The sequence below is a fragment of the Clupea harengus genome, chromosome 10 (genome assembly GCF_900700415.2).
Source record: "Clupea harengus chromosome 10, Ch_v2.0.2, whole genome shotgun sequence".
Classification (NCBI taxonomy): domain Eukaryota; kingdom Metazoa; phylum Chordata; class Actinopteri; order Clupeiformes; family Clupeidae; genus Clupea; species Clupea harengus.
This window is the reverse complement of record NC_045161.1, coordinates 26,209,789-26,229,544: the sequence shown is the minus strand read 5'-3', so window position 1 is coordinate 26,229,544 and position 19,756 is coordinate 26,209,789. Positions and strand designations below refer to the sequence as shown.

At 42.3% G+C, this 19,756-nt stretch overlaps 2 protein-coding genes across 5 annotated transcripts; one reads left to right on the top strand and one right to left on the bottom strand.

The window, feature by feature from the left end:
* Window positions 1–109: 109 nt before the first annotated feature.
* Window positions 110–9,119, bottom strand: stap2b (signal transducing adaptor family member 2b). Of its 2 annotated transcripts, none has more exons than XM_031574604.2 (14): window positions 8,785–9,119; window positions 6,696–6,767; window positions 6,394–6,513; window positions 6,113–6,169; window positions 5,427–5,635; window positions 5,130–5,261; window positions 4,715–4,784; window positions 3,357–3,459; window positions 2,819–2,914; window positions 2,363–2,434; window positions 2,123–2,200; window positions 1,734–1,790; window positions 1,401–1,514; window positions 110–1,079 (listed from the first exon to the last, which is right to left on the bottom strand). In XM_031574604.2, the coding sequence occupies exons 1-14, from the start codon at window positions 8,869–8,871 to the stop codon at window positions 1,039–1,041; spliced, it is 1,308 nt and encodes a 435-aa protein (XP_031430464.1). In that variant the 5' UTR covers window positions 8,872–9,119; the 3' UTR covers window positions 110–1,038. The 2 variants fall into 2 exon arrangements, with proteins under 2 accessions (XP_031430464.1, XP_031430465.1); XM_031574605.2 differs by having other exon boundaries at window positions 2,819–2,899; window positions 8,785–9,118.
* Window positions 9,120–12,505: 3,386 nt separating this feature from the next.
* Window positions 12,506–18,399, top strand: mpnd (MPN domain containing). Of its 3 annotated transcripts, none has more exons than XM_031574597.2 (13): window positions 12,506–12,852; window positions 13,693–13,984; window positions 14,453–14,674; window positions 14,965–15,010; window positions 15,211–15,292; window positions 15,559–15,655; window positions 15,773–15,845; window positions 15,974–16,050; window positions 16,292–16,460; window positions 16,776–16,846; window positions 17,068–17,157; window positions 17,430–17,522; window positions 17,793–18,399. In XM_031574597.2, the coding sequence occupies exons 2-13, from the start codon at window positions 13,763–13,765 to the stop codon at window positions 17,877–17,879; spliced, it is 1,329 nt and encodes a 442-aa protein (XP_031430457.1). In that variant the 5' UTR covers window positions 12,506–12,852; window positions 13,693–13,762; the 3' UTR covers window positions 17,880–18,399. The 3 variants fall into 3 exon arrangements, with proteins under 3 accessions (XP_031430457.1, XP_031430458.1, XP_031430459.1); XM_031574598.2 differs by having other exon boundaries at window positions 13,663–13,984; XM_031574599.2 differs by having other exon boundaries at window positions 12,508–12,852; window positions 13,782–13,984.
* The last annotated feature ends 1,357 nt before the right edge of the window (window positions 18,400–19,756 follow it).

The following is a 19,756-nucleotide window of genomic DNA, read 5'->3' as shown; positions in this document are numbered from 1 at the left end:
AAAAGGTAAGGCAGTTAGGCTGTGCTGAGCTGCATTGAAAATACAAAGACCATAATATTGGGTGTAGAAGGTGTGGCTATTAAATGATGAGACTGTTATTATGTGTATATACGAGTATAACAAGTTTTATTTATTACAACTGAATTACAGAATTACTGTCATTATGTAATAGCCACGCCTTGTAGAGTTGTGACAAATAACAGCACACCATCACATAGCCACACATCGCTTAAGATATACCTCTCTAAGTAATGCTCAAATAGACCACTAGGAGGCACCTTAACTAGAAAATGCCGTGCTGTTCCGTGATAGAAATCCAGCAAAAGTTCAAATTTGATACAATGGCTCGGAGTGACATTTTTTTTTATTACTTGTCTGAAAATATTTGGTTTGATAACTTAATCTAAACATGTTTCTGGCTCCTCACCCAGAAAATAGTCCTGCTGGCGTGGAAGCTACAGGAGTATGACATAACCTAGCCAGAGAAAGAAGCTGTCTCCCCAAACATACTCAAAGTGCTCATAACATATACTGATATAAGGTAAGGTACTGAATATAGAAAGTACAGTGCAATGCTGCAAAGTGTGGTACAATGACGTGTGATTCAAGACATTTTCTTCATGGACACTAAATCACAGAAGCTAACAGAGAAATACTGTAACAATGACAAGATAATGTGACATTAAGGTGCTGATCTACAGACTTGTATTATAGGTTCTGCACCAGAGAGAGTGGAGACTCAGCCCGCTGAGCCACACACAGAGGCACTGGTGGTGACAACTAGACCAGCGTCAACCAGACCATCAGATCTCAAAGGCTGTAAAATCCAGAGTGAGATACATGATGGTTAAAACTGTGATGGGTTGGGTTGTTCGTTGCTGGATTTTCCACCTCAAACGCTCGTTCACTTTCCTCAGTCTATCGCCTTCAGTCTTCCAGAGAGAGGCGGGGGAGATGTGTGAAAATGGGCAGGCCTCCAGTTGGGTCCGAGGACATCTATCACTTTAGCCAGGATCTCCAGCTGTCCACAGCAAGTCATTACTCTTTAGCACGCCTCTGCACCAGCTTCTGTTGAAGCTCTACGTAAACAGATGGAAACAAATCAAACATGCTTCAAATCTTGTCTGATTATTAGATGTTGGATTTGTGTGTTGCTAAATCTTCTGCTGCAGATGTTACAGGTTTATCACGTTACTTTTTATGTGTCTTTACTAATACATCGATATCCACATGAGAAATATATAACACATGATATATACTTATATTATTATAATACGAACATTATTCAAATTGATGAACAATCAAGCCAAACCAGTATCCATCTGTACTCCTTAAAGCAATACTGTACTCTGTTTACAATTTTTAAAATCCCATAGAATGAGACACATAATGTAACCTACCTGAGGTGAGTGCTAAGTTATGCAGCTTGTTAAGGGGTGCGTCTGCACGGTGGAATCCCCGGGATGAAGGAACGGGTAAGGCTTTTGGGGGTTTCAGGGCCTTTTTTCCTGGCCCTGCATGAGAAAGTCAGTCCTTGAGTCATCTCACACTTAGTTATTTTTAGGCCCCAACATGTAAACTTCCTAATCATTTAGCACTATACAGGTCACATGAGAGGTCAGTAGAGTTGTTAAGGGTACACACATGTTTTTGCATGTCAAAGCAAAAGAGATCTAACTGGGAGAGAGAGAGAGAGAGAGAGAGAGAGAGAGAGAGAGAGAGAGAGGGCTCACCTCGATTGCCAGTCAAATTAGGTAGAGAACTTTGATGTGGTAATAGGCCACTGGCAGCTAAAAGAAGATGAGGACGCATTCAGTAACCACACATCAACACAATAGAATGAAGATGTTCAAGGAATTAAACAGAACAAATACACATTTTGGAAGCATAACATACATTTGGCACAAACAAATCTAACATAGCATAGGGAGCCAATATGTTTGGTCTGATTTTATCAATTTTAATTAAATGTATCATTTTTATTTTGTTTATGAGTAAAATGAATCCCCTGCATGTAATGGCTTCTCAGAGAATAGGCTACTTCACACATGCGTGTGTGTGTGTGAGTAGGACTGTTTAAACAGCCCAGGCGAGGCCAAGCAAACAAGCCGTGTTTATTTACCTTGTTGCCGTAGCATAGGTCGCCGTGGCAGAGGTTGCGGTGGTACTGGCGCTTCCTCATTCTTCTCATCTTCGTCATCTAAAAATTAAGACAGACATCAGACACGTCAGGGACTACTATGAAATACAACTACTACTAAATCTGTCAGTAGACTGCTACGGTAATGAGGAGTAGGGGTTAAACGCACAGAGATACACGTGAGTGTGATGGCCTGTAGTATGGTTAGATGTGATGACTCACTTATGTTGAGGTAGGTGTTCTCCTCCAGCTCTTCCTCCAGCTCTTCCTCGCGCACAAGGCTATGCTTACGCTCTGTGGAAAAATGGCAATAATGACACATAAATCGGCTGGTCTGTTGATAAGACAGACAAAATCATGTGCGTGTGTTTGACAGAGAGAGAGTTGTAGTAACAGAGCACGAATCTGAGTGAGAGCATTCATGTGGATAATGTAAGTGTCTGTGTTAAGTACGGGAGAGCGGCCGCTGAGGTGTCTTGTTATTCGAAAGTATTGGATGAGGCGGAGCAGAGGCAAAGAGTCTCCTCCGGCAAGTCCGATATTTAACAGGACACCTCAAAGACCGTCATCCCGCTTATACCCCAGTTGCCACAAGAATGTGTGTGTGTGTGTGTGTAGTTCGTATGTGTCAGAGGACGAAGGTGTACAACAGGGAGGCAGAGCCTCAGATAGGCCTACCTGGTCTGGAGGGCGGTTTAGGAAGAGGAGAAACCGAACGCTGACTCCACTCTCCATTCTCCTGGTTGGCCTGAACAAACGCTGAGGGACAGAGCACTGCGAAACTTACACTCTAATTTAACGGATAGACACATATCTGGTGAAAACATAAAAAAGTCAAATGGACCACCCAGCTGATGGAGAAAGAAACAAGGAAAACAAACCGTATTTGTAAGAACAATACAAATTATTAAGGCCTGAAACAGACTAGTGATCTTAAAAAAAGCAAGTAACATGCATAGAACCCATACTTCCGATTACTACTTCTTTCTACTACCCATTGTTGTCTGGAAGCATATAAATCGTCTGGAATCATTTTTGTTTCTCTTTTCACAACAAAAACTACCTCTAGTTCCTTAAACATAAACAGAGAGAGAGAACTCTGTGGAGTATCTCTAGGAAGTACCCCTCTCACTGAGGCAATGGCTTGTGGCCATTTATGTAACTGTGGTCTATGATGACGTGTTTATATTCCTGCATGTAATCATGAATCTCTTACTGATACTCTCTTCATACGGCTCATCCAGTATTAAGGGCTGCAAAGTTCCGGCTGTCTTCTCCACCAGACAGTCCACAATACCCTGCAAGGTTGCGCAGTAAATCTGTGAAGATTAATAACAGATTAGCAAAATAACCTCCTTTCAAAGTATACAAAACTCGAACACATCATCTATGGGCAAAATAATAAACACATTATAATATTAATAATCAATCACTAGAACAACGTTCACTACAGAGAGAGCGCACATCACACCAGTATTAAAATCACTGCACTGGTTACCTGTTAGTTTCAGAATAGATTTCAAGATTCTCTTACTAGTCTATAAATCACTCCATAGTCATGCACCTGAATATATACCAGCCATGCTCTCAAGGTACACACCCAGTAGATCCCTGAGGTCCTCTGGCACTGAACTCCACTGAAACCTTTAAACATGCATTTAAGACATACCTCTTTGATCTCGCGTATCACTCACTGTAACATTTATCTGTTTACTTGCCTCTGGAAACAACCCCCCCCCCCCCCCCCCTCCCCCCCATTTTTCCTTCTGTGAGGCACATTGTGTTGCACCGTACAAATAAAGTTTGATTGATTGTGTAGGAGCCATTTGGGTTCATGTTTTAATCTTGCGTGGGACACTAGATGGCGCTCCATTTTAATTGGGCTCACACCATATAGGTGTGAAAGTTCATGCAGGTATCAGGTGTTGCTTCACTGAGGGAGAGCACACACACCTTTTTGACCGCTTCATTTGTATTTGCAAAGGTCTGTTACATGTATATAAGATGCAGGTTTGGATGTATGGACATGCTTATGGATTGGATCTTACTGTGAGAAATAAAGTTTGCATAACCAAGAAAGAGAACGCAAAATTGGAACTTATTTTACATCTATAAAGCGCGTCAATTAAGTGCTCGGTCAGCAATCCCTCTGGGCTTAAAGTATAGACTTAGCCCATACAGATTGATTCAGAAAACAAGCAATAACCTCTGGGCAGAGTTCAAAGATCAGGAATTACAGCTTGCCGCTTACTGTCTGGTTATACAACATGACCGGAGAAAACACAGTCTGTAATTACTGTACAGGAGGATCATTTTGTAAAATATAGCATTTTGAATGAGAGTATTTATTCTGTCTGGAGTCTACTTGTCTCTGGAGAACAGAGGGAGCACATTAATAAGCCACACCTCAGTGATTTGGGAATAGGAAACAAAGGCTTTACAATGTCAGAACTGCTCTCTACTTCCTTGTTGGGTTTACTGGAAGGAAGGGTTTGATAATGAACGCAAAGACTCATTTCTGTACCGCAGCCATTCAGATCAGACAACTCAGGAGTGTGTTATGGATCTACTTACTGGTTTTTCCACATCGATGTAGAACCCGCTGTCATGCTTCCGGGTAACACGATAGTGCCTGAACACAGGGCTGTGGGAGGACATAAAACAAAAGCGATTTGTCTCAAGAGGGCCACGATGATACTTAACAGTAGATCTGTATTCCTCTCTCCATGAAGATACATGACAGTAGACAGTGTCCATGATGTAGCAGAAAGAAAGATGTTGAACATTTGAAAGACTGAAACTAACCACTGAAGAATTGTATGTGTATATATATATATATATACATACAATTCTTCAGCGGTTAGTTTCAGTCTTATATATATATATATCGAGAGAGAGAGAGAGAGAGAGAGAGAGAGAGAGAGAGAGAGAGAGAGAGAGAGAATGTATGTATGTGTGAGTGAGTGAGTGTGCGTTTGTGTGTGTGTACCCATTGAGGTTTTGGCGTGTGGTGATGGCAAAAGAGGATCCGTCTCTGCCCGGCCTCAGCAGCAGGTTGCCTTTATCTGGGTGTCTTTCCAGAAGAATCTCTGCTTCGGTTCGTGACACCGCCTCATAACAGCTTATGGAAATGAACACATACACACAACACTTCATGCTACTGGCTGGAGAGAAACAGGGTAACATCTCATTAATTTCAGCACAGTAATAAATTAGCAAATTCGCTAACCTTTCTCTAAATACATACGCAAAACAAACAGTGCATGTATTGACCAACACTACTTACGCTGGCATTTCTGACACCACTGAGAGGTAGAGAGGAGAAGAGCCTTTAACAATACACTTGGTCGTGGTCGTGGTCGTGGGCGGGGGCGCGGGTGTGGGTGTGGGAGCGGAGGAAGGGAGAGAGCTTCGTCTGTCCATCTCCCTCTCCACCACCTCCCTCATCATGAGCACCTGGCCAGGGAGCAGGTTCAGAGACGTGGGCACCGAGAGCTGTGGGGGAGATCGGGGAAATTCATCATGTACCTTTATGGCCCATTATAGCACATTACAGGAGACTGCGATTAGACAATGATGTTCACGTAACAGCGATGCCAGTTAATCTAGTCATGTAATGAGATAGTAACCTAATGATTACAGGTAGAAGAGAGGAGTCAAGTACCGAGAAGGCACAGAAAGGTTGACTTAATGCCTCATATCTGCATGTAATCAATGCACAGGTGATCAAACCTCATCAAAGGTGATAACAGAATTAGACAAAACAACTTGTGTAAAACTGGGGGAAAGGCCGCCGCAAGTGATCCCTCTATGACTACTCATTACTAAGGCAGTAGTTTGAGAAGAAATGCAGACACCTAAGGAATCTAAGGAACAAGTTGTTTCTATTTAAAATAGAAGGGATATTTGTGGTTAATGTGCTTGTTGTGCTTCAGTAGCAGGCAGTCATTGGCTGTGGAATGTGCCACTAACCTCTTTTACTGAGAGGATGAAGCCTTTCCACAGCTCTCGTGTCTCTAGACTAGGTGCCTAAAGGAGAAAAGAACAAAATACACAAAAAGACTTCAGTGTGGATAATTTTTTTTAAGACATCGATATTCGGGGCTGATGTAAGTCTTGAGGGTCGGTAAAAAATGAATATAGATTTTTTTCGTTTTCTGTTGTAATGGTCTACCAGCCCACAGATGCAGTAGCCCACAGGATTTGCCCCAGTTTGTCCAATGGCCAGTCTTACGTGAAAGGTTCAGACTCACCATTAGTCTGACATCGTCGTCCTTCGTGTGGATGAGAAGCCCCGCGGTGTTCAGGTTCCTGTCCGGACTGGAGTAGTCAGAGATGGAGATGAAGCCGCCGAGTTCCAGCTTCTCCACGTACTGATGGAGAACAGAAACATTAACACTACAGTGATGAATCCATGCCTTCTCCACATACTGATAGAGAACAGAAACATTAACACTACACTACAGTGATGAATCCATGCCTTCAGCAGGGTACAAGTCGTTTCATGAGAATGAATTGTCTTTTATAGGCTGAACATCCCTGACGTGAAACTCACCTGGTTCTCTTTGCTGTTGTTGAAGAAAAACAGCGCATCCCCACAGAGGGACGTCCACAGTCGCCGTGGTGCCTACAAACACACACAGAAAGAAAGAGAGAGAAATGGAACTACTGGATTGGCATGATGGAGTACGCCAATGTTATACAACACACTTCTCCTTCATGCAGAACTGCATTCATGTTGACAGATACAAAGCCAATGATGCATATTCAGGTTGTGTGTTACGATGAGTCGCTTAACAGGTTTGAGGAATGTGTAGTAGAATGACTGACACAAAAGCAGGTTGAAATTTGCAGAGCTGCTACCGACCGTGAGTTTTAGTGACCACTGAACTGTGGTCTGTGAACAATCATCAAATACAACAAGTAAATCAACATTCCAGGGATTCAACACATCTATCTGTGCAACTGATTTCTTTTTTTTTAATACAATCTAATGAAGTTGGTATCTGTGTGGTTATCCCAGAAAAAAACTGTTCATAAGAGCAAATAAAAAACTTTAACAAGGTTGGACTTGTTCAAGTCCCATCTCAGGTGAGTACACAGAACAGTTATAAAACATTTGCAGTGAACTTTGTTTAGAACTAAGCTAAACTACAGTCTCTAATCTCTGTAGTGCCGTGTGCAGCCAGGCCACCTAACCTGTTATCGCATTTTTTTATCAGGCACCACCCAGCACCCACAGAAGGCATAGTCCACTGTATTCCCCAGTTGCGGGAAACCCGGCAGGTAATGGTTGCTCTCCAACAAGATAAAGTTCTTGAGCACTGAGGTCAATGCTTAAGTTAACTATTAGTCCATAGTGGCTGCCAACATCTTCCTGGCATTACTGCTGATACGCTATCACACCTACACATTTCATGGTTACATACAGAAACAACAAAGATTCTAGTTGCTTGTTTCACATTTGGGAACCTCAAAACGGAGATAACCCCAGATTTGCTTGAATTAACGATTTGCTTCCAAATATGTTTAAAAAGGAGAGCTGATATAGTCTTTGGAATCTACACTTTGATGATTTGCCAGTGGGCTTGGGCTTATGACGAGGTAACTCATTATTGTGAAATACTTTTGAACGTGCCGGCGACACATTGCCATGACGAAAAGGGATCCTTAGGAAAATTTGAAGTGATGAACAGCCATTCCAAACATTCTTTCTAAAAATAAACACTGAGGGTAGTTCAAGATCAGGCATAAAGGACACTCAGTAAACATTGTAAATATAGACTGGTCTGAGATGGTCTGGTTTGAAAAATACCCCTTTTAAATGACCAAAATATAAAAAAACAACAAAGGAATCTGTATACTACATCTTCTTTTGAAAGATGAATTCTGATAAAGGATTAAGATATTATGAAAAGCATACTGGCACAGGTCAAACCGGACAATGCAAAAATACAGCAAATTGAGGTCTAGAGTCAATTATGAAGGCTACACTATATTAAATAGTAATTATTCATATATGAAATAACAATAGTCAACGTGTTTAGATTTACACAATACATCAGTATCCGTAATAATAACTTATTTCTACATGATAACTAGATCATGTGATTGGTGAACTGCATCAAAATATTTGGAATCACATAATGAAAAGAACAGCTAACAACTGTTTAAGGTATGGTAGAATCTGAGGTCCACACCAAAACGTTGTAACCCATAATATTAGACTGCGATGCGTGTAATATCTGCGCTATTTCTGTGATATATGTTATAGCTCTGCTATTATCAGTTTTCAAGGATGAAATGTTTTGTGTGTATGTGTGAGTAGCCTATGTGAGTGTTTGTTACACAAAACTAGGTGAAACTAGTGTGAAAAGCGGAGCAAATCCTTAACATGCTACACCTCTACAGCGTGTGGAGGTTAATACGACGTTATACAAGCATAAAATGCCATGACTGCACACTCAAAAGTAACCTAAATCACAACTGCTCACTCAAATGACCATGCAAATTTCATTGACCTAACTATTTGAGGTATACAAAGGGTTTGTTGTTCATACAGGCCTACCGCACACAGGTAAAGCTAAACTGGATCAACTCAATGTGAGTAATTAACAGTTGAGTACATAACTACAGAATCTTACCTGCTCTTTCAGATACTTAATCTCAAGATAGCCTTCATAGTAAGAGATTGGCAGCTGCATCTTCTGTCGCCCAAGTCGTTTCGCCATGAGTCCAAATTGAAATAGGTTACAGCTTGACTGTAAAAGAATATCCCAGGTAGGCCTACACGACGTGAATGCGTGATTTTCTGATATTGCACGGTTTAACAAAGAACACAGTGTATAGAAATATCAACACTAGCCTAATGTATTTATCCTACTAGAAGCCCATGGCGGCCGAACTCAAGAATACAACTTTTAAAATCTTGCCAATATAAGTCATCTGGGCTTTCTGTCGTATGAAAGTTGTCAGGTGCGCACACCTGTACGTAGATTTTATACCTGTGCTTTTCAGACAGGTGCGGTTACACACGCCCCCTTTCCAGTTACTGCTCAGAAACAAACCTATCCCGAACTAAATACAGTTCAAAGGGGGAAATGTCAGCATAGGCTATAGGCGCCCTCGTGTGGTCCTTCATAACAACCTCCGAAACTGTCAACCAAACTCCAAAACTGCTGAAAGCTAACAAGTGTAGATTATCTGAGTGTTCTGTTAAAAAACAAAAGAGAAGATTTTGCTCTGAGCAAACAAATATCCGCATCCAAACAAAGAGTAGAGAGCGATTTAATTGGCGTTACACATTTACGACTTCTTCCCTCAATTCTCAAGAATTCTCCCTTGCAGCAGCGAAATATATCATTGTGTAGCTATGTTTTTAAAACAATTCGTCATAACAATTATATTATTACTAAGATAAGTAGAGAATTGGTAAGTAGCAAAGCAGCACACTGTAGTTTCTGTTATACAAAAACTGTTGTAGATTTGATGGCTTGTTAGGTTACTGCAAGAGGATTAAAGTGGAGCCTACTATTTTAGAATTTGATAGCGACTTAGCTTTTTTTTTTAAGAGTAGGCCTATTTGTTATAATTTTTATTTACACACACACAAACACACGTTAAGTCAACAAACATCTTGTAACTATGGCGAGTTTAAAATCAATCTTAAAAGGAACGTTTGCCTGTTGTCAAATCCTGTAATTTCACCTCTGCCGTCACTCAGAAGTCTCTAATGGAAATTGTTCACCACCCTGTTCACTTCTCATAATTGACACTGAATTTAGTCAGACTAATTTAATGATTATTTAATGATTCACAGATCTCTGTGCCCAGAGTGACAATAGAGCCTTCTCAACTAAAATGAGTAAATTAAGCAAGAAGAGGAAATACACTGCTCAAAAGTGTTTTTTTTTAAATTATTTATTAGGGTATGGCATGAATTAAACTGCACTTCTCTGATAATGATCTGGTCAGTTAAGTAGCAGAGGGGGTTGTTAATCAGTTTCAGCTGCATTGGTGTTGATGGAATTAACAACAGGTGCACTAGAGGGGCAACAATGAGACGACCCCCAAAACAGAACTGGTTTTGCATGTGGAGGCCATCTCAAGTTTCTCCCTCTTGATCTCTTTGACTGGTTTTCCACTAGTGTTGGCTTTAGCTAGAGTAATTATCACTACTGGGAGCATGAGGCGATTTCTTAACCCTACCGAAGTTGCACCGATTGTCCAACTCCTCCAGGATGGCACATCCACGCGTGCCGTTGCAAGGAGATTTGATGTGTCTCCCAGCACAATCTCCAGAACATGGAGGAGATTCCAGGAGACAGGTAGTTACTCTAGGAGAGCTGGACAGGGCCTCAAACCTTCAGCAGGACCTATATCTGCTGCTTTGTGCAAGGAGGAACAGGTTGAGCACTGCCCGAGCCCTACAGAATTACCTCCAGCAGGCCACTGGTGTGAATGTCTCTGCCCAAACAATCAGAAACAGACTTCATGAGGGTGGCCTCCGGGCGCGACGTCCTGTAGTGTGCCCTGTGCTCACTGCCCAGCACCGTGGAGCTCGATTGGCATTTGCTATAGAACACCAGAATTGGCATGTCCGCCACTGGCGCCCTGTGCTTTTCCCAGATGAGAGCAGGTTCACCCTGCGCACCTGTGATAGACGTGAAAGGGTCTGGAGAAGCCAAGGAGAACGCTATGCTGCCTGCAACATCGTTCAGCATGACCGGTTTGGTGGTGGGTCAGTGATGGTCTGAGGGGGCATATCCATGGAGGGATGCACAGACCTCTACAGGCTAGAGAACGGCAGTCTGACTGCCATTAGGTATCAGGATGAAATCCTTGAACCCATGGTAAGACCCTAAGCTGGTGCAGTAGGTCCTGGGTTCCTCCTGATGCACGACAATACCCGGCCTCATGGGGCAAGAGTATGCAGGCAGTACCTGGAGGATGAGGGAATTGATACAATTGAATGGCCCTCAGAATCACCTGACCTAAACCCGATAGAACACCTCTGGGGCATTATGTTTTGGTCCATCAGACGCCGCCAGGTTGCTCCTCAGACTTTACAGGATCTCACTGATGTCTTTAGACAGATCTGGGAGGACATCCTACAAGACACCATCCGTCGTCTCATTAGGAGCATGCCGCGACATTGTCAAGCATGCATACAAGCACGTGGGGGCCACACAAGATTTAGAGAAGCATTTTCAGTTGCAGAAATTGAATCTTGGCAAAGGACTAGCTTGCCACATCATTTTTTCACTTTGATTTTCGGGGTGTCTATAAAATTTAGCTCTATGTAGGCTGAACACTTTTATTTCTATCAAAAGATGTGGCATCCTTTCGTTCCTAAGACATTCAACTGTCCATATCAGTATATTCAACATAATTTTTTTTCACATTGAGATCTGATGTGTTTTCAAAGTGTTCCTTTAATTTTTTTGAGCAGTGTATGTCTATGCCTAATTACAAAAATAATATTAGAGCAGCACTAAATCACAGTACTTTTACTGTTGATATATTTGAAGGCAAGCACTTTTGTACTTTAACTCCAGTGGAAATGTAAATGGAGGTCTTCTAGTTTTAATGGAGCAATATTTTACCAAGGGCATCTCTACTTTCACTCAGTACAGGATTTTGTAGGCCTACTTCGTCCACCACTGTAAATCACTCCCGCTACTCACCACAATTGAATGGGCCTATTATATCATCATTAGTGGCCTGATACGCTATCATAACAATAATAATGAATAGCCCTACTATGTGACTAAACTTCTTGTCGAGGCCTTGTCTACCTCTGTTTCGCAGTGGGCTAAGCTAGATATATAAATTAATAGATTAAATGCACTTCCATGTCTAACATACGGTGGGATAAAACCAATGGAATTGTAGCCTACAGCTTAAATTATTTGTGGGCAAACAACGTGTTCAATAACCTCTAGTATCAACCATTTACAAATGGGCCACTTTTCCGTAATTCTAACAATGGCCCATACATCTCTGCCATATGTTGACCGCTTGTGTAATGGATATCCGACCTACAGGAATCTTGGGGGCGATATGGCAGGAGGAAGTAGTTTAGCGAAAGAGAGTCGAGGATATGGGATTTTCAAATATCTGCACATTAGTTGACTTCTATCATTAAGATGATCCTAAGGCTTCATTTTGCAGTTTATGTACGCTACATAGACTATCTTGTGTCTTTTTTCTATCCGTTCCGCGCCGTCACTTCTCCCAGATGATTAGCAAAGGAGAGGATAACTCCGATAGACGACCGCTATCTTTCCCCCGGAAACTGGACGCAAACTGATGGGTGGATTCCATCTGAAGCAATCAAAGTAATTCTGGTCTCTCTGATTACGTTGTTTAATTGAATATGTCGTATGAATCGCGAAACGTATAGTCACTGATCAAGAAATAAATCTACCCATCGCCGGGCTCAGAATGGGTAGACTGACAAGGACGGGCTGACTCCGAGGGAGAAAGGGGAGGGGAATTGACATTAAAGCAACACAACAAGGAAACTACACGGCAGACACAGACGCCTTCATTTTATGGTTTTGAATAATAGCTAGCTTGCTGGCTATCTTGGCGAATTGTATTCATTAAAAAGTGTCCATATCATATATTCGAGTGCCCGAAAGAAAGCAACAGTCCCGGAACAGACAGACTTGCAAGTTATATCGCTCCCTGAAGAAAACGCGGAATGGGTGAGAATAATCAAAACAGACTTAAATACTAAAATAGCAAGGAGGAAATTAATCAGCCAGTAGGCCTCGCGGTTCGGACCACTCGTCAACCTTTTATCAGAATAAGAATAAATACACCCGTGTACCATTGTTGTAAGATAAACAATAGTACGCTAATTACTACTATAGTAATACCTAATGTGATTAAAATACTCTGTAAGGAAAATCGTAGCGTCTGCACAATACCGTTTTCATCATCTCTGCTCATCAAAACAATTTAAAAGCCGCTCGTGCGCATTGTAACGCAGCCTACTACAGATCATTCAAAAAGGACAAGAGTTAACATCGCTTTCTTTCAAGGGAAGTAGCTAAGAATAGGAAAGTAGATCCAGAATTTGTACATGTTAATAACAAATGTATTGTGAACTGGCCCATGTTTAAAATCTGAAATCTTATAAATAATGGATGGCCCTTTTTTCCAAGTAATTGGCCAATATTCGCAAAGTGCTTTCTTGTGTTGGTAGCTCACTAGGTTTGTTTTTCATTAACATATTTTATTTATCCTCTACACCGGCTACCATAGTTGTACCCAAAAGCAAAATAGTCAGGCTACATTAGAAGGTGGTTTTATTTATTGTGCTTGATTAATCGGATTAAGATGATTTTGTACAGATGAGGCGAAAAGTCATATAAGTAATTCCCACTTAAAGTCTTAATTTCCCCCCAAATCATTCAATACTCCTTGATGTGTGTAAGGGGACCCTAAATTCTGAAAGATGTTCCATTCATTTCTGCTTACTGTGTTGGATTATGGTAATCTATTTTCTTCAGAAATCCCCTAAACATTCACAACTCTCGTAGTATATGGATCTGATCCAAACTCTGGTGGTTGCTGGTTGAAGTTGGTGCCACTCAGTGCAAGGATCTCACCATGGATGTCCCCCGGCCAGGTTCCGAACCGCCCTCGTCCCCACAGCTGCTGGAGGAGGGAGGCGAGGAGGAGGACGAGGAGCTGAGCGGAGGAGAGGAGTCGGACCTGAGGGTCTCCTCGGGCCGCGGCTCCCTGCTGACCCGGCGAGGCATCACCCTGAGGGTCCTCCTGAAGGATGGCCTGGTGGAGCCCGGAGATGGAGTGCTGTCTATCCACTACCTGGTAAATGTCATTATGTCTCATTTAAACACACTACACTACACACTACACCTCTACACTGCTCCTTTATGGCTCAAGATACTGATCTTAGTTGAAGCTGGGATACATTACAACTCTTGTGAAATGGCTTTGTTATGTGAGGGTTACAACTATTTCAGGTAACGCTGTCCATATAAGTAAAAAATCGCAAGCACTCACATTATAAGCCTATTAGACAAAGTACCTAATCACCATACTGCATACCATCTCCTGCACTGTACTGTATAGGTTGCATTCTAGGTCTGTACGCCAAGCAGAAGTGTAGAGAAAGTATGTGTCAAACTCATACTACTTATCGGAGAAACGGTTCAGACAGTTGTAGTCACAGTAGCACATGAATGAATGTGCAAAAGTGTTCGACTGTGGATCAAGTGTAGTCATCTGGACTCTGTGAAGTGACTTTGCACCATGTTTGTCGTCTCCCTTCCCCAGGGAAAGAAGTTTGTGGGAGATCTGCTTTGTGACGGTAAGATCCGCTGGGTGGAAACCGGGCAGATCTTCAACTCTCCCAGTGCCTGGGCCACCCACTGCAAGAGGCTGGTCAACCCCGCCAAGAAGTCCGGCTGTGGGTGGGCATCGGTGCGCTACCGCGGGCAGAAACTGGTGCAGTACAAGACCAGCTGGCTGCACAAGTACCAGCCCAGCGCTGATTTGGTGAGGGGGCAGAGGGGAGGCATGGGATACAGAATGAAAGAAGTGATGGAACTGTTGGGAGTGAAATGGGAAGTCTTTAGGTCTTTTCTTGGGTCTTAATCATTTTCACCTTTGACTCTTTCACTCTGAGATACACGTACCAAATTAACCTTCACTTGAGATCATTCAACAAATGTATTAACGTTTCAGCAGTTTCTTGCTCCGTGTGAAGGAAATTTAAAAGGTCTAAAAAGACATGATGTTCTGGAAATCAACTGAAACCATCTGTGTTTCTTTTCCTGGTCCTCCAGAATCTGGCCAGCGAAGGAGAGGATGAAGATGAGGATGAGGAAGAAGGTAAGTCCGCTGTGAAAGACTGAAGTGAAGTACAATGCAGCCAAACGGTGGTTTCAGGATTGTCCCAGTTTCTCTTAAAAAAATAAGGATTTCATTAGATGGGCTGCTTCCCTGCTCAAACTTCAAACTTCAAGGAAGTGACACAGGTAGGGCCAGTAAGGTATGGCGTTGCTGGTAATGCATTTTGCTCTCCTTTGCAGACCTCAGTCTGATACAGAGGCGAGGAGACAGAGACAGAGTTCCTGTCAGATACTGTAACCTGGGCATGAGAGACGCAGCAAGGTATTGTACATATAGAATTATGACATTTGAACACAACACACAAATAGTAGCCTGGTATAACCAGACCCATATTCACTTTACGTGAAACTAACAGAGCTGGAGGTAATAGGCTAGCAGACCAGCTACATATATATGTGTGTGTGTGTGTGCATATATGTAGATTAATGTTGTATATGTAACACCTTAATATTTTCATGAATACAAATATGTATTTTTAAATCAAAATCAGAGCATGACCTATGACCTTTGCCTCTCCTCCTCCTCAGGGATCCCCACACATTAGTGGAACTGTCTGCATTCTCTGCCATCAACAGATTCCAGCCTTTTAACGTAGCTGTGTCCAGCAACGTGCTTTTACTCATGGTAACTATGACTTGAACTTGAGTACTATACTGTTGGCCTGGATACTAATATCAAAAACACACATAAAGTTAAAATGGCTAAGGGCACACTGGTTAAATGCTGTATGTTTCATGACAGGATTTCCACTGCCATCTGACCACCAGCGAGGTGGTGGGGTACTTAGGAGGACGATGGGACACAAACACACAGTGTGAGTATCTCATAAAGCAGACCAGTCAAACTGAAGTTCTCAGAAGCCAAACATTATTTCAGTCCCAAAGTCTCTTCAAGTGTAAAGTACCTACTGTTACCCCTCCCTTTCTCTCTCCCTCTTCTCAGTGCTTACGGTCTTGAGGGCCTTTCCATGTCGCACGCGATTGGCCGACAGAGACGCTGCACCTGCTGTCGAGGAAGAGGTGAGAGCCTTGATAAGTGAATTCCCTTCTGACTTTCGCATTTGACAAACCTGTCATTTTGATTGTATGCAGATACCTGAATTTTGATGGTTTGTAGCCTGTAATGTACTCTCCGAATTATGAATGGAAAGTCCTGCAGAAATAATGGTGGTGGTGCTTCAAAGATGCTATATATATATATATATAATGATCAGAATGATTTTCATCATCATGGAAGATATATAACAACATAACTTTGCAGATTTGTCAGAACCTGTTCATGCGCGGGCTGTCTCTGGTGGGCTGGTACCACAGCCACCCGCGGGGCCCCGCCCTGCCCTCGCTGCAGGACATCGACTCCCAGATGGACCACCAGCTCAGGCTGCAGGGCAGCAGCAACGGCTTCCAGCCCTGCCTCGGCATCATCTGCGGTGAGACCAGGATGGTACTGGTGATCTGCTATTGCAGTAGATAACATTGCGAAGAAGTCAGTCAGTTCCTAGGGCATACCACTCTACCTCTCTGATCAAAGGTCTAATACAGTACTAAACTGAGCTGAGGTGTGAACCACATTACCCGTTTGTTCAATAGCAAAGCGGATGAAAAAGGTTTTTTAATCATTTAACGACAGCTTGGTACAGAATTATGGATGGCAATTCCTGTGTCTTGAAGTCATAATTAACCACAGTCTCACACTATTAAACTAGACACAACAACAATTTTGTTTTAATCTTTGCCTAATACAGGCCCCTATTACCATGGAAACCAGGGTGTGGCTTCCACTATTACCCCCTTCTGGGTGGTCCCACCTCCAGAGGTAAGATATTATGGGATGCTCTGTATGCTAGGTTGTTGCTTTTTTAGCACAATAAAAAATATCCAAAATACTTAAATTATATATATATATATATAACAGTATATCTAATGTAACATTTAAGGATAAATTGCTCATAATCACTTCAATTTCTGTTATGTTGTATAAAACAGATTTGTAGGGTAATATTAAGGCTAAGATGAGTAACAGTGGTGTTCCTACAGCAACGGCCCAATGACTATGGCATTCCTGTAGCTGTGGAGGTGACCTACGTTCAAGATAACTTCCTGACCAGCGACGTCCTCAATGAAATGGTAAATCCATCCCCCTTTTCCAGCGCTCCTCATTGATCAGTGACTTTTTTGAAATTGACAAAAAAAAAAAAAAAAAAACCCGCATAAGTCAGCGGAGAGAGTTACAATTACACACGCTTAAGAGTGTAAAATGACCGTTTTGGCCCCAGCAGTTGCTCTGAACTAGAGCTGTAGTGAAGACATTGTGTAATTCTCAATGCATCCTTGTTTTCAGCAGTCAGTAAGATGAAAGTATTACGAGGTGTGTGTGGTGTGGTGTGTGTGTCCTGTAGATGCTGCTGGTGGACTTCTACCGAGGGGCTCCTGACCTGGTGCAGTTCAGCCAGCACTGGAATCCTGACGCCTCAGTCATGGACAAAATCAAGGTAATCTAACATCACCCAACATCTACAATCTACTTCATTTTCCCCTCTTCAAACCACACCACCACCATACACATTTTCCAGACAAATGGCCACCATGCAAAAGATTCAAAACATTCTTACAACCAATAACACTGTAACAACAAACAGATAACAAAGGGTTAAAAACGTCACCACCACACACAATTTCCAAGCTGAAGGTCAAAATACTTACACTGTAATAAACAGATAACTAGATAACAAAATATACACAACCTACCCTTTATCCTTAAGGGTTCTCTGAGCGGCCACGCACCCAAGGACCAGGCTTACGTTCAGATCCTGGAGCACGTCTACAGCCAGCTGAGTGGCACCCACTAACCAGAGATCACCCAGAGTAAGTGGCTGTGGGGGAGAGCGACTGTTTGGACACCCCGGCCCAGCTGCTCAAGGTCGTTCCTCAAAGCACCTCTGTTAGGCCAAGGGTGTGCCGTCTTCACTGGACAGGACCGTAGGACTACAGGGCTGTAGGCTTCCATTTCTTCTCCACTTTTGCCTCTAGGACTGTTAGGTCTGTATCACTGATGATGTTTTGTAGTTACAGTATGTGATGTGAATGTATATTACATTTTGGCGGACACGGCCTGCCGATAAAGCGGAGTGGATTGTGGGTCGGCGACGTGTTCCTCCGTAGGTTGGCACGGACTCAGAACCAGCTCCATTCCAGAGTTGTGAGCTATTCGTGTCCGGTTCCTCTCAGAAAGCTGTTATTTATCCGTTGTGTGTGTGTGTGTCTGAGTGTGTGGTAGGTCTGTGCCATATAAAAGCTGAAAATGGGAACAATGCCTTTAACCTGCTGAGTACCTGAAAAATAAATATACACTGGAACAGTTCACCTCGACAGGACTCTTGTCTCTTCATTAATGAGTTTGTGTGGCGTAGGTTTGGGCCGCTCAAATAAGAGATGCACTCTGGGACAGGCTTCTCCATCTCCACGTCTAGAGTGTGAAGGTGATGGGCTACTCATGACGGCATGAAAACATAGAATAAACATTAAATATATTATCGTTACAATTTTAGACACGCATCCAAGATGCTGGGCTTGCATGGTTCCATCTCGACATTTGAAAAATGAAGTTACTATTCTAAAAGATTTTTTTAAGGCTCTGAAATATTAAAATAAAAAAAAGGTTTAATCAAATACAATGCAACAATTGCAGGCTCTAGGTATGCACAAAACACACATTCAAGTCACAAGTCATTTTTTATACATTTATTTATGTAAAGTTGGAGGAAAGACCAGGACAAGTACAAATACTGGAGAATATTTAGGATACTACAGTTAAATTCATCAGGACGTACAGACACCTACAACATAACAAGCTTAGGTATAGACCCACATGCAAACGATTAATTTAAAAACAAAACATTTTACAGAGATGTATATATATATTTATGTATTTGTATAAAATAATAATACTACAGAGTACCAGAAGATTTTTTATTCATGACATATCTGGTACTTTGATGGATTAGACAGAAATAACCCTTTTAAAAACTGTAGTGTTGCGGAGACACGTGTACACATGCACTACTATCTGTACACAGCAAACGCCTCAACTCGAAATGAACGGAGCCCTTTGTAAATGAAACAAAACAAGAACAACAAAAACACAACAAGTCATTTTCAACGCGAGGAGCATTGTTAATTTTGTTTGGTGTATTAGACATTTCCCTCCTTAAATCTTAAAAAGGCACTGACGCGCCCTTCACAAGAAACATTTCCTTTTTTTTGTAAGGTTTCTCTCTTTTTTTTTTCCTTTTCTCTCTGTTCCTCTAATGCTTTTCAAAAACACTGTTCGACTGTTCAGATCCAGTCTGCACCAGTACACAAGAAATACAGACCGCTGAAAAGACGCGCACACACACACACACACACACACACACACACACGAGGACAGGAAAAGAAAAACATGCGCAAGACAAACTGTACAGGAACTGGAAGTGTGGGGTATGAGGGAAGTGGACGGTGCAGAGAGGAGCTGTGTAGTGTGTGTAGTGTGTGTGTGTGTGTGTGTGTGTGGGGGGGGGGGGGGGGGGACTAGAGTGTGTGTGTGTGTGTGTGTGTGTGTGTGTAGTGTGTGTGTGTGTGGGGGGGGGGGGGGACTAGAGTGTGTGTGTGTGTGTGTGTGTGTGTGTGTGTCAGTGGGGTGGCAATATCATGTGGGATTTAAGTCATGATACACTGGGAGGCTGGA

Excerpts from the sequence above, each read along its gene's own strand:
- stap2b (XM_031574604.2), bottom strand. The coding sequence starts at position 8,871 with ATGGCGAAACGACTTGGGCGACAGAAGATGCAGCTGCCAATCTCTTAC. Across the intron at positions 6,170-6,393 it reads ACGACGATGTCAGACTAATG|GCACCTAGTCTAGAGACACG; the intron begins GTGAGTCTGAAC and ends TTTCTCCTTTAG. Across the intron at positions 2,435-2,818 it reads TAAACCGCCCTCCAGACCAG|AGCGTAAGCATAGCCTTGTG; the intron begins GTAGGCCTATCT and ends ATTTTTCCACAG.
- mpnd (XM_031574597.2), top strand. The coding sequence starts at position 13,763 with ATGGATGTCCCCCGGCCAGGTTCCGAACCGCCCTCGTCCCCACAGCTG. Across the intron at positions 15,293-15,558 it reads GGCATGAGAGACGCAGCAAG|GGATCCCCACACATTAGTGG; the intron begins GTATTGTACATA and ends CCTCCTCCTCAG. Across the intron at positions 16,051-16,291 it reads CACCTGCTGTCGAGGAAGAG|ATTTGTCAGAACCTGTTCAT; the intron begins GTGAGAGCCTTG and ends ATAACTTTGCAG.